Raw genomic sequence first — 18,066 nt, forward strand, 5'->3', positions numbered from 1 at the left:
TTTCGTGGACGCGCCATGCTCGAGAAATATTATCGCATGGCGCTTGATCGTCTCGATATTGATCTGAACCGATGCCAAGTGATTCGAGACGATCGTTGTGATATCGTCGACGACATATATATCTTTATATATCATATATAAGATAGAGCAGGAAAAAGAGAGAGAGTGAGAGAGCGAGAGAGAGAGGGAGAGAAAGATAGAGTAGAAATTATATAAAATGTAATATTCGTCGTTATAATAATTATTTCTGCTCATTAATAATATTCATTTATTATAATAAATAATTCCTATAGAATAGTATACCTTAAATTTATTATCGTTTTATTATTACTCCATATATTCTTCTTTTTTCCTTTTTTCAATTAAAATTGTTTTCGTTTAAAATTTATCTAAAAAAAAAAAAAAGAAAAAAAGAGCAAAAAGAAAAAAGAAAAGAAAAGAAAAGAAAAAAAAAAACGAAACAAGAAAAAACTTTGACGTTAGACTGGAAAATATTTCTTCAAAAATAAATCCGTACGAGTTTATTATAATCGATGACAATTTAATTCTTTAATTTGCATTTAACAAATTGCATTCATTGTTAATAAATCGATGACAATGGAAAGTATTATGACGTTATGTAATTTCTTTTTCCTCATGGAAATAATCGTTTTCGAATTGTTATCGTATCAAATGATTAAAAAAAAAAAAGAAAAAAAAAAAGAAAAGAAAAAAAAAGAGAAACAAAAAGAGGTAGAGAAAAAAAAAGGGAGAAAAAAAAAGAGAGAAATTAAAAAATATATGACGATAAAAGATTCTAATGGAAACCGCAATTTTCACTATCCGACGGAGACAGAGTGATCGGTTCAATGCCTTCCATCCACGTTTATCCTTTCCCCAAAAAGATAGATGGTCCTCTGCTTCTATAGATCTCTCGTCTCTATCGAAGTTACCCATAACCTTCGCCACATGCGAGACTCTTCGCAATAAGTCCCATTCACACCGTGCCAGGATTTCACCGATGTTCCCAAGTAAAACGAGATTTATCTTAATCACTATGTCAATGTACTATTATAGAAAATCCGTTTTCATTTTTCACTTAGATACATACACAGGTATATATATATATATATATATACAGGTATATACACATTTTTCTCTCTCTCTCTTTTTCTATCTTTCTCTCTATATCTATTTATCTACTTGGTGAAAGTATGATCAATGTTCTGTCATCTTGAAAATGTCAAGAATCTATTGGGAATTAAGCAAAATCATTCTCAAAGAGTAAATTCGAGGGAATCTTGAAATCAAGATCGCCCAAAAATCTCAAAGCTTACGAATATATATATATATATATATATATATATATATATATATATATATATATATTAGATATGTGTGTATGTATGTATGAGTGAGTACCTCGATCTTCCATCCCTCAATAAGCACAGTCGTTTTCATCACATTATGAACAGGTCAGAGATCAAACGAGCAAACGTGGCTTTCACTGAAAAGCAAGGAACGAACGAAAGGCAAAGGGACAAAAAGAAAAAAAAAAAAAGAAAAGTAAAGAAAAAGAAAAAGAAAAAGGATGAAGGAAAGAAGGAAAGAAGGAAGGAAGGAAGGGCAAAAGGCAAAATGTCCCCATGATACTATGTGGTATTCTCCCTTAAGGCAACACTTCATTACCCGTTACTTCCAGCGCTATCTATTCGCCTCTTCCTTTCTAAAACTAGTCTTTGGAATCCCAGCATTTTCCATCTCTTTAACGTTTCTGATCAAATAAAAATCTGATGAAAGCTAATAGTTTTTCCTTTTTTTTCCTTTTCTCTTTTCTTTCTCCTTTTTTTTTCTGTTTCTTTTTTTTTTTCTCTTTCATATCGATGATTAATATCATTCGTAATATTACGATGGATTTGTTTGTCTTTCTAAAGTACAATAAACTTGATATATATTTCTTCTCTAAAAATATGATACTCAATACGATCATGCGAGATAACATTTTTAGATACGTTCAGATGATATGATATTTGATAATTATAATGATTAATGTGTATACACACACACACACATACACACACATATATGTATATAATTTTACATTAGGAATAAGAAATATCGAAATATCGTTTTGCCTGATCATGACTTGGAATAATTACATTGTCAGCTAAAACCAACGATACAAGATAGTCGTCAGGGTGTCGCACGTGCCAATGTCGCTCGTTTCAAAAACCCCTATCCAACCTCCTCTCAACACCGTCATAACGACGTATCACGCAGCGTTGGCAAAAAGTTATCCGAGAAACTTGTTACGAACGGGTGCTATTGGCTAAACCTAGGATATCCCCAATTCTGTTGGTTTTAAGGATAAGAAAAAGTATTTCTAACCGGTGGCAGATGTTGTCTGTTACGTAGGAAAACGGTTAAATGTCGGGCATCGCTTTTCTCAACTTTTCGGTAGTTTCGAATGTTGCCGTGGCAGATGCAAGAGACGATCCACAATCTGTGGACCTTTGTGGGCCATCGAACGAGAACCGAGCAGGTTTCGAGGCCGTCGTTAATTGCACGCTCGAGTTGTTTAGTCTCACTCCTAGAATTTCCTCTTCAAATATCCTCGAGTTTGTTTCGCGAAACTCGTTCAAGGTGTCCGAGATTCGTTCATTACACTTACCAATTAACATTTCTCTGAATGGAACAACCACGAACGCATCACTGTTACACCAAACAGTTTCTAATTTTGTCCTTTTACAAATAGATTAACCGTAATAATGATCAAATGAGATTATTTATATCATAAAGGACATGAGAATTTAAAGTTCAACATTTAGATATTAAATAATAATAAGAAAAAATATCTAATTAATTAAATCAATTGAAATATAGAACAATTATTACCGATCATGGTTTATTGATAAATGATTAAATAAAATTTTTTCATCTTTATATTGTAATACTTTTTAAATTCATTTTTGGTAAAATTTTACAGGAATTTAACAAATACTTTATACACTAATGTTCGATATTTCTCGATACAGTTGATTATGAAATTTATTACCTATTCGTCATAAATAAGCTCCCGCGATCTCGTAATTCAAATACTGTCAAGCCGGAGAATTTGAAAATAGGCGATCATCCACGATAGCGACCTTTTATCCACCTTCAATCATATATATATATATGTATATATATATATATATTTAATCGGAAAAGCTTGTAAATGCTATTTTATCACGATCGATAGATCATTGATGATATATACATAAGTGTTGCTATATACATATATATATACATTTAACCTGGTTACAAATTATATGTAATGTATGTGTGCGAGATTTGTGACATGGCTCATTTAATCGATACAAACGTTCGGATCTATGGATTATTCTATTGCAGTATTATAATTGCATAATGCGCGTTGATTATGGTCAATACTAACAATAAATTAATAGGAAATTTAAACGTCATCCTTACTATACATATATCATACATGTCGACGTTCCTTTTTAATCTTTTTAAAATCTATCAATTTTCCTTTTCGATCAATTATATTTTTTCTACCTTTTCTTTTCCTTTGTTTTTTTCTTTTTCTTTTTTTTTTTTTTTGAAATCCTTTTCATTTGGATAACAGTAATTTTTCTTACTTTGCGTTCTCTTCTTACAATCGTAATGTCAAAATCGTGATCTCTTAACTTCCGTTTCCATCGAATCCGATCATCCAACGAATGAATCCACTATCGAACATGTGATTTATATGTCTATATACGTATCCTACGTAGATACCACGTAGAGCAAGATCGAGTACGAATCCGTTCGCAAACTGGCAGGATTCGCGAGGATAGATTTATCGTCTTCGCGTCATTGTCCTGGAATTCATTCGGATCCGATCTAAACGTGACGGAGTATAGCGGAGTCGCACTTTCGAAGACAGATCGCGTGTTCGTTAACCCAAACGAACGATTTATTACGGTTGGCAATGACTATCTCGTGCGATAGTCGCTAATTGCGAGCAAATGACTAATCGCCCTCGATTCGACTATACTCTCTCACGATGTAAACTCCTTTTACTCTCCTAACTTCTCCCATCCCTTCTTGCCCTTCTCCCTCTTCCTTTCCCCTATCCATGACTTCCTTCTTCCTTCTCACTCTCCATCTTCTTCCTTCATTCCATCCATCAAGATTATTTCCAAGATGAGACGTACGACTAGCAGCTCGTTCTATCTTGTAAATCGATTCTAGCAAACATCACACGCACGTTAACTTCTAACGTAACGTTTTAACAAAATTATTTCAAAACTATCATGTTCCGTCATAAAAGAAATTTTTACAATTATCTTAGATCATTCCTTAAGCGAATGATAATTACATTAATTACGAACTAAAGATAGATTTTTCTTTATTCGCAAAATTAAATTCGATCGAGTCGTCTGAAGTACTTCGTGCGATATTATACTACCTGAAAACAATCAATGTTCCGTAGCGCACTAGTCAATAATTGTAGTTGCGTGCGCAGTTGTGCATTGATATAAAACACAAAAAACAAAAACAAACAAAAAAAAAAAAAAAAGAAAAACAAAAAACAAATAAAAAAAATGAAAAAGAAAAATCTTTAAAATTCAATACCACCGTGCTTTATTGTACTTCTATTTGACTGTCTATGTAGAACTATAGAGGAATTTTCCTATCGGTTATAGAGCGTTGCCTTGTTTCAGGCACAATTTACAATTAATACCTGTACGTTTGAATTCCGTGGAAACTAGAATGATATCGTTATTAAGAAAATCTTGATGAAAAAAAGAGATAATACTCGTTAATAAAAATTATCAGAAATAGATATAATTAAATATTTTTAATATCTTTATATGTAATCTAAGGAGAAACAATTGTAATAAAATTATCAGTTTAACAATAATATCCTTTCTTCCTTCTTTACTTATATTTTCGGGAGTTTCAAGAGATTGTATCGTTCAAATATGGGAGAAGAGACACGATTAAAGGTACGCGTATGCAGCTAGAACTCTCATGCGTTTTCGTCCATATAGTTCGAGGGTTGGAGGATAGCTAGGGACTCTAGATCGTGCTAGGTATTCCTGTTTAATTAGAGACGTTAGCATCTATGTTTCCCTTGTGCACTTGAGTTCTGGGCAAATAGTTCGCTCGATCTAGCCCTTCTCCAATGGGCTTTGTACACGCACGACAAGCTTACTAGCCCAAAAGGCGTGTACCATCCTCGTTGCAATTGCACCACCATCAGCACCAGCTTTGCCTTCCACACGGTATTTGCATTCTTATGAGCAGCAGCAGCCTCTCTCTCTCCCCCTCTCTCTTTCTCTCTCTCTCTCTCTCTATCTCTCTCTCTCTGTATCTCACTGCCTGCCTATCTGTCTGTCTCTTTCTCTCTCTCTCTCTCTCTCTCTCTCTCTCTCGCAGTTTCTCCCGACCGAGCTACGAAATTCAATTTCCCTCGTGAACTTTTCAATCGGCTACGTCCAATTATCGTGACTTCGCTCAGTTGGGTTCTGTAACGATCGACATGGTCCTACTACGTTTTTTTCGATAAAAATTTCTCTCCTATTTTCTATCTCCACGGAGACTCGTTCAGAGTTTAAATCTCGTAACTGCGTGACCCTTTACTCATTGATTCATGGATTATGCGTTTAATCGTTTTAACCAGATAGTTAAAATATTCAATCTCTAAAATATCTTTCGAATGGAATGATAAAGTTAATTGTTAATTCTTTTAAACGACCGATGAAAGAAATTAATTCATATCTCAAATGGTAATATTTTTATCGTATCATTCATAAAAAATTAACGATGAAAAATGAAGTTTACTTTTTCATTATAATAAAATCCTACGTCTAATATTTTCTTTATGAATGAAACTATTGATTAAATTAAAAACCCTCTTTAATCGTAATATTTAAATTTCTTTTATTTATTTTCAATTCGATTAAGTCAATCGAATAATTTAAAATTTTTGATGGTGGCAATTTAAAATAGTCAGGATGGTTTTGCACTCGAATTAATCGAAATTAATGAATTAAAAATGGTTATATATTGAAGTCAATTATATCTATTCGAGTCATGTGTGTAGAAGAAATATGATTTAATCAATGCACACGCTCGGTTTTGAGTTTGCAACCGTAAGTCCGGTTCTGTGGAGAATGGGGTTAGGAAGATAGAACGATAAATTTGAGAAACTCCGAAACTGCTGGGGCTTTCTCACCTTATTAGATGCCTGGCCCATGTCGAGTTCACGATTATAACGCTTCTCACCATAGATCCAGTCTTGTACAACTCGCTGAATCTCTGGCTTTTCTGGATCAACCAGACGGAAGGCAGTGATATTGGTCCCGCCGTGTTTAAATTCTTCTAAATCGACGCTATGAAGATCCTGCGTGAAACGAAATTTACATTAATATATTAAATTTCATTAAACTATTCAAACAGATTATTATTATCTCTTTCTCTTTCTCTTTCTCTCTCTCTCTCTCTCTCTTTCTCTCTCTCTATCTTTTCATATATTAATAACTGATACAATAATATACATTCTCTTGCATTATGAATAAAATCTATTTATCTGTCTATCAATATTATTAACATTAAATTTATTGATACTGATATTATATTATTATCATTATCTCATTGCTCATTGTATTATAATCATTATTGTTTTATCCAATATATCATCAATTCTGTGAAGATTCATTCCAACAACACTGTTTAATGTAATAGACAATAAAAAAAAAAAAAAAAAAATATATATATATATATATATGATGAATTCATTATAATATCTCTCAAATTTTATCGATCTTATTTTTTCCTTTATTTGAATTCAAGTAGGATAATCCTTCCTTTCAAGTTTTCTCGAGGAATGAACGCGAAGCTAAGATCTCAATTTCGTGGATTTACCCGAGCGACCACCGTGAAAGCCTCATTTCCAAAGTACTCGCATATTGAACAGATTATGAAAAGTTGGCAACGATATGGCCGATCAAACTTTACTCAGTGATAGTGTAAAATCTAGGATTTAACGTCGAATAATAACTCTCGGTGAAGTATAATTACATTCTCGTTGTGCATGGAAACGACCGACAAATTTCCCAACGAATAGCTCGTTACTTTGACTGTGAAATAAACTCACTTTCTCTCTCTCTCTCTCTCTCTCTCTCTCCTCCTCTCTCTCTCTTTCCCTTTCTCTCTCTTTCTCTCTGATTTTGTTTTTCTCTCTTTCTGTCTCCCTTTCTCTTTCTCTTTCTCTTTCTCGTTGACTTTAGTCCCGAAGTTATAATGTACTTTGTCAATATACATATGTACCACGTAGAACAAGTAATAATTAAATCAGATCGTTGTGTATGTGTGTTTCTCCTTTTTACAAAATTAAAATCAACTATGTATAATTAATTATAAGGAAATACTTTTCAAATTCAAACTTCTCGTAACGTTCTCTTTTAATTAACGAAAGAAAATGAAAATAATAATAATAATAATATTAATAATAATAATTATAATAATAATAATAATAATAATAATAATAATAATAATAATAATAAAGAAAAAGAAAAAAAAGTTTCGATTAAAGTTCATTTTAATTGCGATTAATAACAGATCAATATATACCAGCGACAAATTGGCTCGTAAATGACTTGTTAAAACGTTCGTAACTCGTCTCTTACGCATTTCTTTTTTTCTTTCTTTCTTCTTTTTCCTTTTTTTTTTTTTTCTTTTTTTTTTTTTTTTTAACCAAACCAATCATCCATCGTCACACACGGGCATTTATTCGGTTCGTGAGTCGGCATAAACCCCTTCTCGAAAATAATGGTACCGATCGTACGCGTTAAACTTAACGAACTTCGTTTGTTCGCCGATAGCAAATCGATCCGTGGGTCGTTTCGTGTTTCTATGAGAGAGAGAGAGAGAGAGAGAGAGAGAGAGAGAGAGAGAGAGAGAGAAAAAGAAGAACAAAGAAAACGAGAAAGAGAGAAAAAGAGAAAGAGAAAAAGAGAAAGAGAAAAAGAGAGAGAGAGAGAGAGAGAGTGTGAGAAAGAAAGAGAAAGAATAAGGAAAGCAGAAAAACGAGGGAAAACCTTTTGCGATACAACGTGCGTTTCGAGTTAATTGCCAGCTTCAGAGTCATCGAAAATTGATGAAAGGAAAAGAAAGGAAAGAAAAGGACAAAAGAAATGTGAAAGAGTGAGGGAAACTTTAGCCGCGAGGAAAATCTTCGAATAGTGATTTCCTTTCTCATCAAATTAAAGATAATGATCAAAAGAGATTTTGAAACGTCATTCATTCTTGCGTACGTACATGTATATATATATACATACATATATAATGTATATAATGTACATACCATATATGTGTATGTGAGTATATATATATATATATATATATATATGTATTTTAGATCTTTTCTTTCCAGAAGAAACGAGATGAACGGGAGGAAGTCATTTATTATTCTTTGTGTCCGGCAACACCTGTTCGATAAGTTTAAAAAGTCGATCAATCGGTGATCTATCATCCAACTGTCTCGAATCTTTCCTCATTTTTTTTTTCTTCTTCTTGTTTTTAACACTGGTAATACTTCTTGTAATAAGAGACGAAGCAATATCGAGAAAAAAACATTGTAACCTTACTGCCATTTTTATAATCGTTAGTCAACTTTAACCTTTTTCTTTGTTAAACTAAGAAAAGTTTTTCTTGAAAAAGAGACGACGAGCTGCTTTTCTTTCCCCCCCCCCCCAATTTTTTTTTTTATATATATATTTTCCTTTTTTTTCCTTCTTCCCTTTTTTTTTCCTTTATTTCTTTCTCCTTCTTTTTCCTTTTTTTTTTTTTCTTTTTTTTTCTTCTTCCTCTTCTTCTTCTTTTTAATACAGCACAATATTTTCGAACAAGAGTGGTTCGCAGCTTCCGCCTTACGAGACTCACGATTTTTCTCGTCGATTATCGTCAAAAATAGGCCAATCGCAGCTTGGTTTCTCCCTCGACGACACTCGATGCAACCCGAGACGCTCTCGATATCGATGCGATCGATAGAGGTGAAGAGAAAGATAAAAAAAATTCTGATGAGATGATGCGAGTGAAATCGAATAATAGTCATTAGAATTTGAAATATATATTGTACATATATATTGTACATATATTGATTAATATTATACATATATATATATATATATATATATATATAATGTACATATATTGTACATATATTGATTATATTGTACATATATATTGTGCATATATTGATTATATTGTACATATATATTGTACATATATTGATTATGAATTCACATTTTTTTCAATTTAATCTTTAAATATCGAAAGAACTCCTATTGTCTTTTATGCATGACACCTATTGTATTATTGTATAATACGATTGAGCAAAAGAGTTTATGAAAAAAAAAAAGAAAAGAAAAAATAGAAAAATAATAAATCAATTTTAATTCTAAATAAATTTTACAAGTTTTTTCAATTCAGTTCTACTTCACATTATCTGATAATATTTGTCAAATGTTAAATGGAAATTATTGAACGATTTTTTAATTACTTCTCATATGATGATAACGATCGATTAAATGATTTCTTAAATTTTTAAGAATTATATTTAGAATCGTTTTACGATCGTAATAATCGACTCTCTCTCTCTCTCTCTCTATCTATCTATCTATCTATAATATCTTCTAGTTTAATGACGTTTTAACGAAGTGACCAATTTATCAAGATACTCGGAACGATAATGATCGTATGAAACCGGGCAAAATCATGCATGCATATGAAAAAGCGTCGACGTAACATTGACGATATTAAACAACCACAACTAGAACACGAACGGCTGATCCTGGACTCTCATAGCTATTACGTGGCCTGATAGACGCGAACATAATAAGAACCTTAATGGCGATGAAAGCTATCACGATGATAACAATCGTCGTAACCATAACAAGCATAACAACCATAATGACCGGCATCGTTCTATCTCGCTTATAATACGTTGCCCGTGTTTAAATATCAAAGATGTATTCTGATTAAGTTTGTCAAGTTAACACCAAGTTTCACTAAGTTTCACAAATGCGCCCAGAAATGCAATATACAAATGCATTCGTGTTACTGTCTATTAATTAAAGCTGAAAATACATAAAGTTAATGTAACTACGAAATCAATCTAATAATTTGAAAAAAAAAGAAAAGGAAAACTAGATTACGATAATAATACAAATACAGAAAAGTTGTAATTTTTTTTCTTTTCTTTCTTTTTTATTTTCTTTTTTTTTTTTGTTTTTTTTTTTTTTGTAAACTAATTCCCAAATTGAATTATAAACTCTGTAATAATAAAAGGATATAAAGAGAGATTATTACTACGGTCATTCTGTTGAAAGATAACACGATTCATAATCCTGATCGAAATCCGTTTCATTGAATCCTGGATTTCCTCTCATTTCTCGTCAAGTTTTTCTAAGAATGATTATCTACGACTAAAGCTTGTCTTATTGTTCGACGAAAAATCGATTATCCCTTTCTATCTATTTCTATATTTTTCTCGTAACAATGTCAATCGAAATAAATGGTTATGGATCTTTCTTAGATCAAAGCGAACGAATAAATATTATACAATATACCAATATTATTTTCGATATCTTAACGAAAAAAAAAAAAAAAAAGAAAAAAGAAAAAAGAAAAAGAAAGAAATGAAAAGATAAATCTAAAACGAACACAAAACGCTATTTAATTTAATTTAAATCGATGAAAGATAATTTTCATTATAATAATCCTGATAGAAATCTGTTTTATCGAAATTTCAATTTCTTATAACTCGTCAAGTTTTTTTTAACAACGATATAAATTCGTTTTACTCTTACTCTTACTCTTACTTACTCTCTTATTCTTCCTTTCTCGTAACATCGTTAATCGAAATAATCCAACTCGATAGATTTCACGATTAGAGGAAGGTCCTTCGCTGGTCCTTTTAAAGACCGGCAGAGCATTTAACGCAAGGAGACGGCGGCAATTAAGTGGGTGCCAGGCGAACTGCGACCCTTAACAATTCGTTCGTAGGTCAGATCTACGGGGTAAACTACCCTTCCCTTCATTCTCCAACATCTATTGGTCGTTGAGAAGAGCCGAGTCAACAGGAAGAGCCCCGAAGAAAGCATACCTCCGGCCCTACCGTCTGAACAAATACCCGCGCTAATTTACATTTTAATGGATCTAAATTGAAATCTGCTGAGAGACCGCGAGATAAATCGTTCCATCGCGAAGCTACGATTATATAAATATACATATAAGGTCTTGAAATTTCTTCCACTATATATATATATATATTTTTTTTTTTTTTCTTTTCTCTTCCCATTTTTTTTCTCCTTTTTCTCTCAATTTTCTTTCTATTTTTCTTTCTTTTTTTTCCATCCTTCCTATATAACACAATCTATACATTTTTTTTTGACGCGAGAATTCCGAAGATAGATAAAGACAGATAGTGTATGCTAAGAAAATAATATAAAATCTAATAAAATATATAAAAATTAAAAAGAGACAGAGAGAGAGAGAGAGAGAGAGAGAGAAACGTTGATGTTGTTAACATAACATAATTAATTACGAAAATATATCTTTCAAAGACCAATATAAAACGATAAAATATAAATCTTTTATTATCTAGAAAAAATATGTTCGAAGATGAAAAGAGAGAATGAGGGAAAACAAGAGAGAAAAATTATTTTCTCTTAGGGCGTGAAAATAGTTTACAAGACAAACAGCTGTTTAAAGACGATTTAAAGTACAGCCGAAAATGAAGTATTATTAGATACCCGTAACAATTTTGTAATAGTGTTACTTTATTTTTCATCATTCTCTTTTCCTATTTTCTCTCTCTCTCTCTCTCTCTCTCTCTCTCTCTCTCTCTCTGACTTTTATCGTATTTCCCAAGAGAATTATCAGTTTTAATTACTTCGAAATTTAATCGTCGTTCGTTATCCTCGTTAGAGAACTCGATGAAGAGCCATTAAAGTGAGAATTGATATATTGAGATACAATATATTCGAAATTGATATTATTGTTAACGAATTCATTCAACGAAATCTTGGTTTTTGAAGTGAGAAAAAATATCCTCTTAGTTTCGGATAATATGTTACAAATCCACGAGATCAAATTGATTCGATATATGTACATTTGATCTCGAAACGATTCTGATTCGTTCTGAATCCTCCTTGAAATTCCATCGGTGCGATCTCGTTCGAACTTGAATACCGATCAAATATTTCCCCCCTACCCTTTCCCCATTGATACTTTCACCTTTCAATTTGAAAAAAAAAAAAAAAAAATTCCAATCAATAATACCCGAAACTATACGTATTTTGTCATGGCATTGTCGTAAATCATTTCTCTTTATTCTCATTTTTCTTCATTCATTCTTTTTTTTCTTTTTCTTTTTTTTTTCTTTTTCTTCTGAACGATTGTTACACTCCTATATTTTCATTTAATTTTTTTAATCCTCTTTTATCTTTTCCTTATAATTTTACAAAAGGAAAGTTAATAGGACATTGGAGATGGTCGTTTCTCGGAAAGAAAGAAAAAAAAAAAAAAAAAAAAAAAAAAAAAACAAGAAAGAAAGAAAAAATTTGCAATACCGACAATCGTACTTTTTGTCCGAACGTGAAAACCATGAAAAAGGAAATGTGTATCCTTCTTCTTCTTCTTCTTCTTTTTTTTTTCTCTTTCTTTTCTGTTTTTTCTTTTTTCTTTTTTTTCTCCTGTCTTTCCCCTATCTCTCGGTAGACGTCTAGAAAAATCGCAAAGAGACTCTTCCACGTCGATGCAAGAGGAAAGATTTCGATAAGAATGGATATCGTGAGACACAGAGAATCCGACGATATTGCGAAGATCGTTCGGCCGAGCATTCTGGCACGAAACACGTACGAAGCTTTTCTCTGGCACCTTATTTCTCTTCTCTTTTACACCAATTCCTTTTTCCTCTTTCCATCATTCACCCTATCATTCGTCATTGTCTACTTCCCTCTCATTCTTTCCACTTTCCACTTTCATTATTACCTTGACAGATATCCTATTTAATTATCTCTTAATTATTAATACTTGTAATATTCATGGGTAATGTCATTGCTTTTTCCTTTTTTTTCTTTTTTTTTTTCATTTTCTTCTTTCTATTTCTTTTTCTTTTCTTTTCTTTTTTCTTTTTTTTTTCTTTTTTCCTTTTATCAGCCAGAAATAGTCTCGCGATAAGAAATAAATGGTGTACGAATGTGTTTCTTACGACATAAATACGACGTAACATTTATTATTTATTTCAATTTTTATTTATAAAAAAAAAAAAAAAAATAAATAAAACTTCGTATAATAATAATAATAATTATATCGAGTATCACATTTTTTTGTGTATTTCTTACAACATATTTGTACGCATCTCACGGATGTATTCTCTACTTACCGTCAGCGATGTGCAAAGGAAATTGATCGGGGGGTTAAACAAGAGGGTTGAAGATACATAAAAATCCCCATATATATATATATATATATATATATATATATATATATATATACGTATAAATATATATGTATGTATTGTATATACACATACAAGCGGAAAACGTGACTCAAAGTGATTTTTGCAATTTTCTCCTAGTTTTTTCGCTTTTCAAGAAAACCAAGATGAATTTTCATTTTCACTTCTCTTTTTCTCTTTCTATCTGCATATTTTTGGAATCATTTTATATTTCCTTCTTTTTTCTTCCCCTTTCTCTCTCATTTTCCTAAATTTTAAATATCACAACGAGCCGACATAGAAGCCAACGGTTATTTCGTTTTGCTATCAGCCAACTGGATTATCGTTGGTACTAATGCTATTACGTTACACGAATACCTTTACATATACTCGGTGGAATAGTTACAACGTGCTTTGAAATACGCAAATTTTTCAAAATAAAATAATTCAATATACGCGTAGGAGGAAGATTCGAGTTCCGTGATTTATAAAAATTTATTAATGAAGTCACTTCGTTATATTTAATAAGCTACACGAACACGAATAATTAGCTGAACGAACAAAATTTACATTATTATGCTTTCCAGAGACTGAGAGAGAGAGAGAGAGAGAGAGAGAGAGAGAGAGAGAGAGAGAGAGAGAGAGAGATAGAGAGAGATAGTTTATTCAGTATTTTTAAATGAATTATTCCAATTTATCCGTATATTTTATTTCAAGATTAACTTTAAAAATTAGAAGAATACATTGGAGAAGGTAAATATACTTTTTTTTTTTCACGGTGACCGTAAAAATCGTTTAAACATGTATGGCTCGTTCATGAAAGTACAAGTATATATGTATTTCACGTTCATTCCTGTATCTTATCGCGCATACTACCAGACCATCGTGATTCACTATTCCGTGAATAATACGATTAGCCAGTCCACTTTTTTTTTTTCCTAGATACACGAAGAAAACCCGGAAAGCAAAATACAATTTTCTTTATTCTTTTGACGAATAACTCTGCATTATTTACTAAATAAAATATATCGTATGAGAGATTATAGAATATACTTGAGAAAATTGCAAATAACTGGGAAAAAAAAATAATTGACAAATACGTTAAATTTAAAACGAATTACAAAATCACATATATTAAACTGTGAATTTTTAACTTCACAATGCATTATTTAATTTTTTTTTTTTTTTTTTTTTTTTAATAAATTCATAAAGAAACAAACATTCTATTATCTGTTGTGTTAATATGAAAATAGAAATAATGACAGAATTGGATTATCATAATTTCCTTTTTTTTTTCCTTTTTCTTTTTTACAATATCTAATGAAAAATTGAATAATTTTATTAGGTATTAAACTATATTAAACATCGATAAGCGCGTATCTGTGTTATAATTTTGTAATCATATACTTTTAAATAATAATTATATATATATATATATATATATATATATATATATATATATACATTAAATATGTAATATTGCTTCTATTAAAAGTGATATATCATTATTCATTTTCGTTCTCTCTTTCCCTCTCTCTCTCTCTCTGTGTTTTTTTTTCTTCTTCAAAGATCGCATCTTTCATCTGACTGACGAGAATCGTTTTAGTAGTTTCGTGGGGCATTCGGTTAGAAAATTTATGCTCGATAAATTTCGATGAGAGAAAACCAAAGAGGAGAATCATCACTCTCCGTACGATTAACTGTAACAGGAATAATCGATATGTTGGTATTGGTGTGACGGAAAACGAAGAGTAGTAATCATCCTTGATCAGCACGTAGATATAAAGCCATCTCTTTCTCTCTTTTACGTTAATCAATCTCACAGCGTGTTCTCTCGGATGATTTAACTAGCAACGTCATCTCGAATATTCCGAATGACGATCTTGATTTTTACGTATTCTTCTTAGGAAAAGGAATAATAGTCAAGTGGAACAAGAATCCTCGTATCTTTTGAGGATTCCTTTATCTTTTTTTTTTTTTTTTTATTAAGTGTACAGCGTTAAAGAAAATGAAGAAAAAAATTGATTCGATAAAATCCATTTAAGATGAAGAAGAAGAAGAAGAAGAAGAAGAAGAAGCAATCGAGTGCGAAGGAAAAAGAAAAAAAAAAATTGGGACTGAATTGACATTTGTATCGAGTTTAACTTCCTTTCAACGATAATTGATCTTCTACTTTGTAAGTCGTATCAAAAGAATAGGGTCGATGCTTTTCAGAGACTTTAAAATGAAATCTCATCGATCACCAAAAAAAAAAAAAATATATATATATATATAAAAAGAAAAAAAAAAAGAAATAAACAAAAACAAAAGGGGACAACAATAAATAAATAGATAGAGAGAAAGATTGAAAATAGTGAAGTACGAAAATTACATTCGTATTTTAATTAAAATACCTTACCAAAGAAGTAATGAGGTAACTGTGATAGTCGCTCATCATTCCTATTTGTTGAGCTTGTTTCAGCACATCGTAAATCCTTTCGGTGGAACAGTCCAGCACGATGTGTGACTCAGCCGAGTTCTTTATCTGCTTCAGCAATGGCCTGAAACAAACAAATGAAGAAACCGTACGTGAAATGCTTGCCGTTACCGGGTAAAACGTAAATCTCCTTTGATATATCTCTTGGTTGAAATAACGAGAAACCGAAGCAACTTCTTTGCCGATTGCGATTTATGTAGTAAAAGATTCTTTGTGATCTACGAAAATTTCTTACTTTCTATGGTCTCTATTTCTCTCTCTCTCTCTCTCTCTCTCTCTCTCTCTCTTTCTCTCTCTCTCTCTCTCTCTCTCTCTCTCTCTCTATTTCTCTATGCCTTCAAGGCATTTGTTTCGGTACATACAAAAAGATAGATAGATAGATAGATAGGTAGATAGAGTAGACTGAGTAGATAAATAGACGAAAAAATAAACGTACGACAATTTTCCGATCCGCTTTCATTCGAAATAAATAAAGAGAGAAAAAGGAAGAAAGAAAGGAAGAAAGAAAGAAAGAAAGAAAGAATAAAAAACAGAAAGGTTCACGAATCTTTTTAAGCTTACAGAATTTCCTTGGTTTTCTTCTTTTTATATTTCATATATCACGAAAAATCAAATCTGCATAAATGGATAGATAAACGAGACTAAGAAAAGGAATGAGAAAAGGTAAAGGAAAAGAGAAAAAAAGAAAAAACAAAACAAAAAGAAAAAGAAAAGAAAAGAAATCAATCCTGTCTTTCAACTTTCACGTAATTCACGTTCTCGACATCTCCGTAACTCCGTTTAGATGAATTCGTTTGCGTCGTTCAGTCAGGCATCCCTAGAGACGAGCAAGGTTACTTCCGATTCCGGACGTGCTTTTCCTCATACAGTTCTGATCAAATTTTCATATCACCCCTTCCCATTACTCCCCTGTCTTACCCTCTTAACCTTCCGGCCTTCGGACTTCCATTTGCTTTCTCTCATCCAACATGCACAATAATGCGTATCTCCTTATGCAGGACATGAGAGTCAAATTATTTTTCTTTTTCTAACCTTTCCTCTCTTTCTATCTTTCCTTTATTCGTTTCCATCCATCCGGCAAATTTCTCATGAAATTCTTTATCCATAATTTAAAGGAAAAAACGCTTTTTACGTACGTACTTACGTTAGAAATAGGTTGCGTAGATATATCTTTTGCTTTCTAAAGTTTCAAATTTCACGTGAGAACATTGCCTCTGAAAGCTGATATCGCAAAATCTTTCCAACAACTGCGAATAACATCGGTCAAAAGGTCGGAAAGGGCAAAAGAGAGAACATATATATTCGTAGGTGGAATTTGGGATAAGGAAAAATTCTCTGATAAAAAATGAAAAAAGATGCGAGAAAGAGAGAGAGAGAGAGAGGGGGGGGGGAGGGTGGGTGCGGGGAAGGGGAAGAAAAGATTCTTTTTCTTTTTTCCTTTTTTATTTTTCTCTCGCAAAATCCATCTAAACATTAGGACAAATAAATGAATTAAAAAAGAAGAAAAAAGAAAGGAAGAAAGAATGAAAGAAAGAAAGAAAGAATGAAAGAAAAAAAAAAAAAAAGACGCAAGGTCGTACGTAACAAACAAGTTTGTTCCCTTTCCACGACATTTCTTCTTTTTGGGTTTACTCTCTTAAAAAATTTCTAAGTTTTCTAACGAGAAAAGTCACCTTCTTGAAATATGAATAACGAACGAACACGAATTTCCACTTATACTTAAAAGCTTTACCTCGATCTTATCTTGTATCTAATACAACGTCAACGTGAAATATTGAAATGGATACTTCATCAAGGTGTTCGATAAGTAACGTTAAATGTCCCCGTTTAACGTCATTAATTTTCTGAGAGATATCGAACTCTTCTTCTCTGATATTCGATCTAACACGATTCCAAACTGTTCTCGAAGTGTATCGGAAATCGATTTGTATAGAAGCAAGGAACACTCAATGTTGAGAATCTTCAATAATTTCAATGCTGATTGATACGACTCCATTCAATTTTTCAATAATTTAACAAATACGTCAAAGAAAGAAAGAGAGAGAGAGAGAGAGAGAGAGAGAGAGAGAGAGAGAGAAAGGGAGAGGGAGAGAGAGAAATTCATCTCTTACTATCG

At 31.8% G+C, this 18,066-nt stretch overlaps 1 protein-coding gene across 13 annotated transcripts in view; it reads right to left on the minus strand.

The window, feature by feature from the left end:
* LOC124430808 (glutamate receptor ionotropic, kainate 2) overlaps positions 1 to 18,066 on the minus strand; it is a 252,763-nt gene that overhangs the window by 21,581 nt on the left and 213,116 nt on the right. For all 13 annotated transcript variants that reach the window (XR_006943847.1, XM_046977882.1, XM_046977880.1 and 10 more), the window contains 2 exons: positions 15,873 to 16,014; positions 6,206 to 6,373 (listed from right to left, as the gene is read on the minus strand). Coding sequence is in view for 12 of the 13 variants with exons in the window: in XM_046977882.1 (XP_046833838.1) it covers positions 6,206 to 6,373; positions 15,873 to 16,014 (310 nt within the window). In the remaining variant the exon portion in view is untranslated. The remainder of the gene's footprint in view (positions 1 to 6,205; positions 6,374 to 15,872; positions 16,015 to 18,066) is intronic.

This window comes from Vespa crabro, chromosome 19 (assembly GCF_910589235.1).
Source record: "Vespa crabro chromosome 19, iyVesCrab1.2, whole genome shotgun sequence".
Classification (NCBI taxonomy): Eukaryota; Metazoa; Arthropoda; class Insecta; order Hymenoptera; family Vespidae; genus Vespa; species Vespa crabro.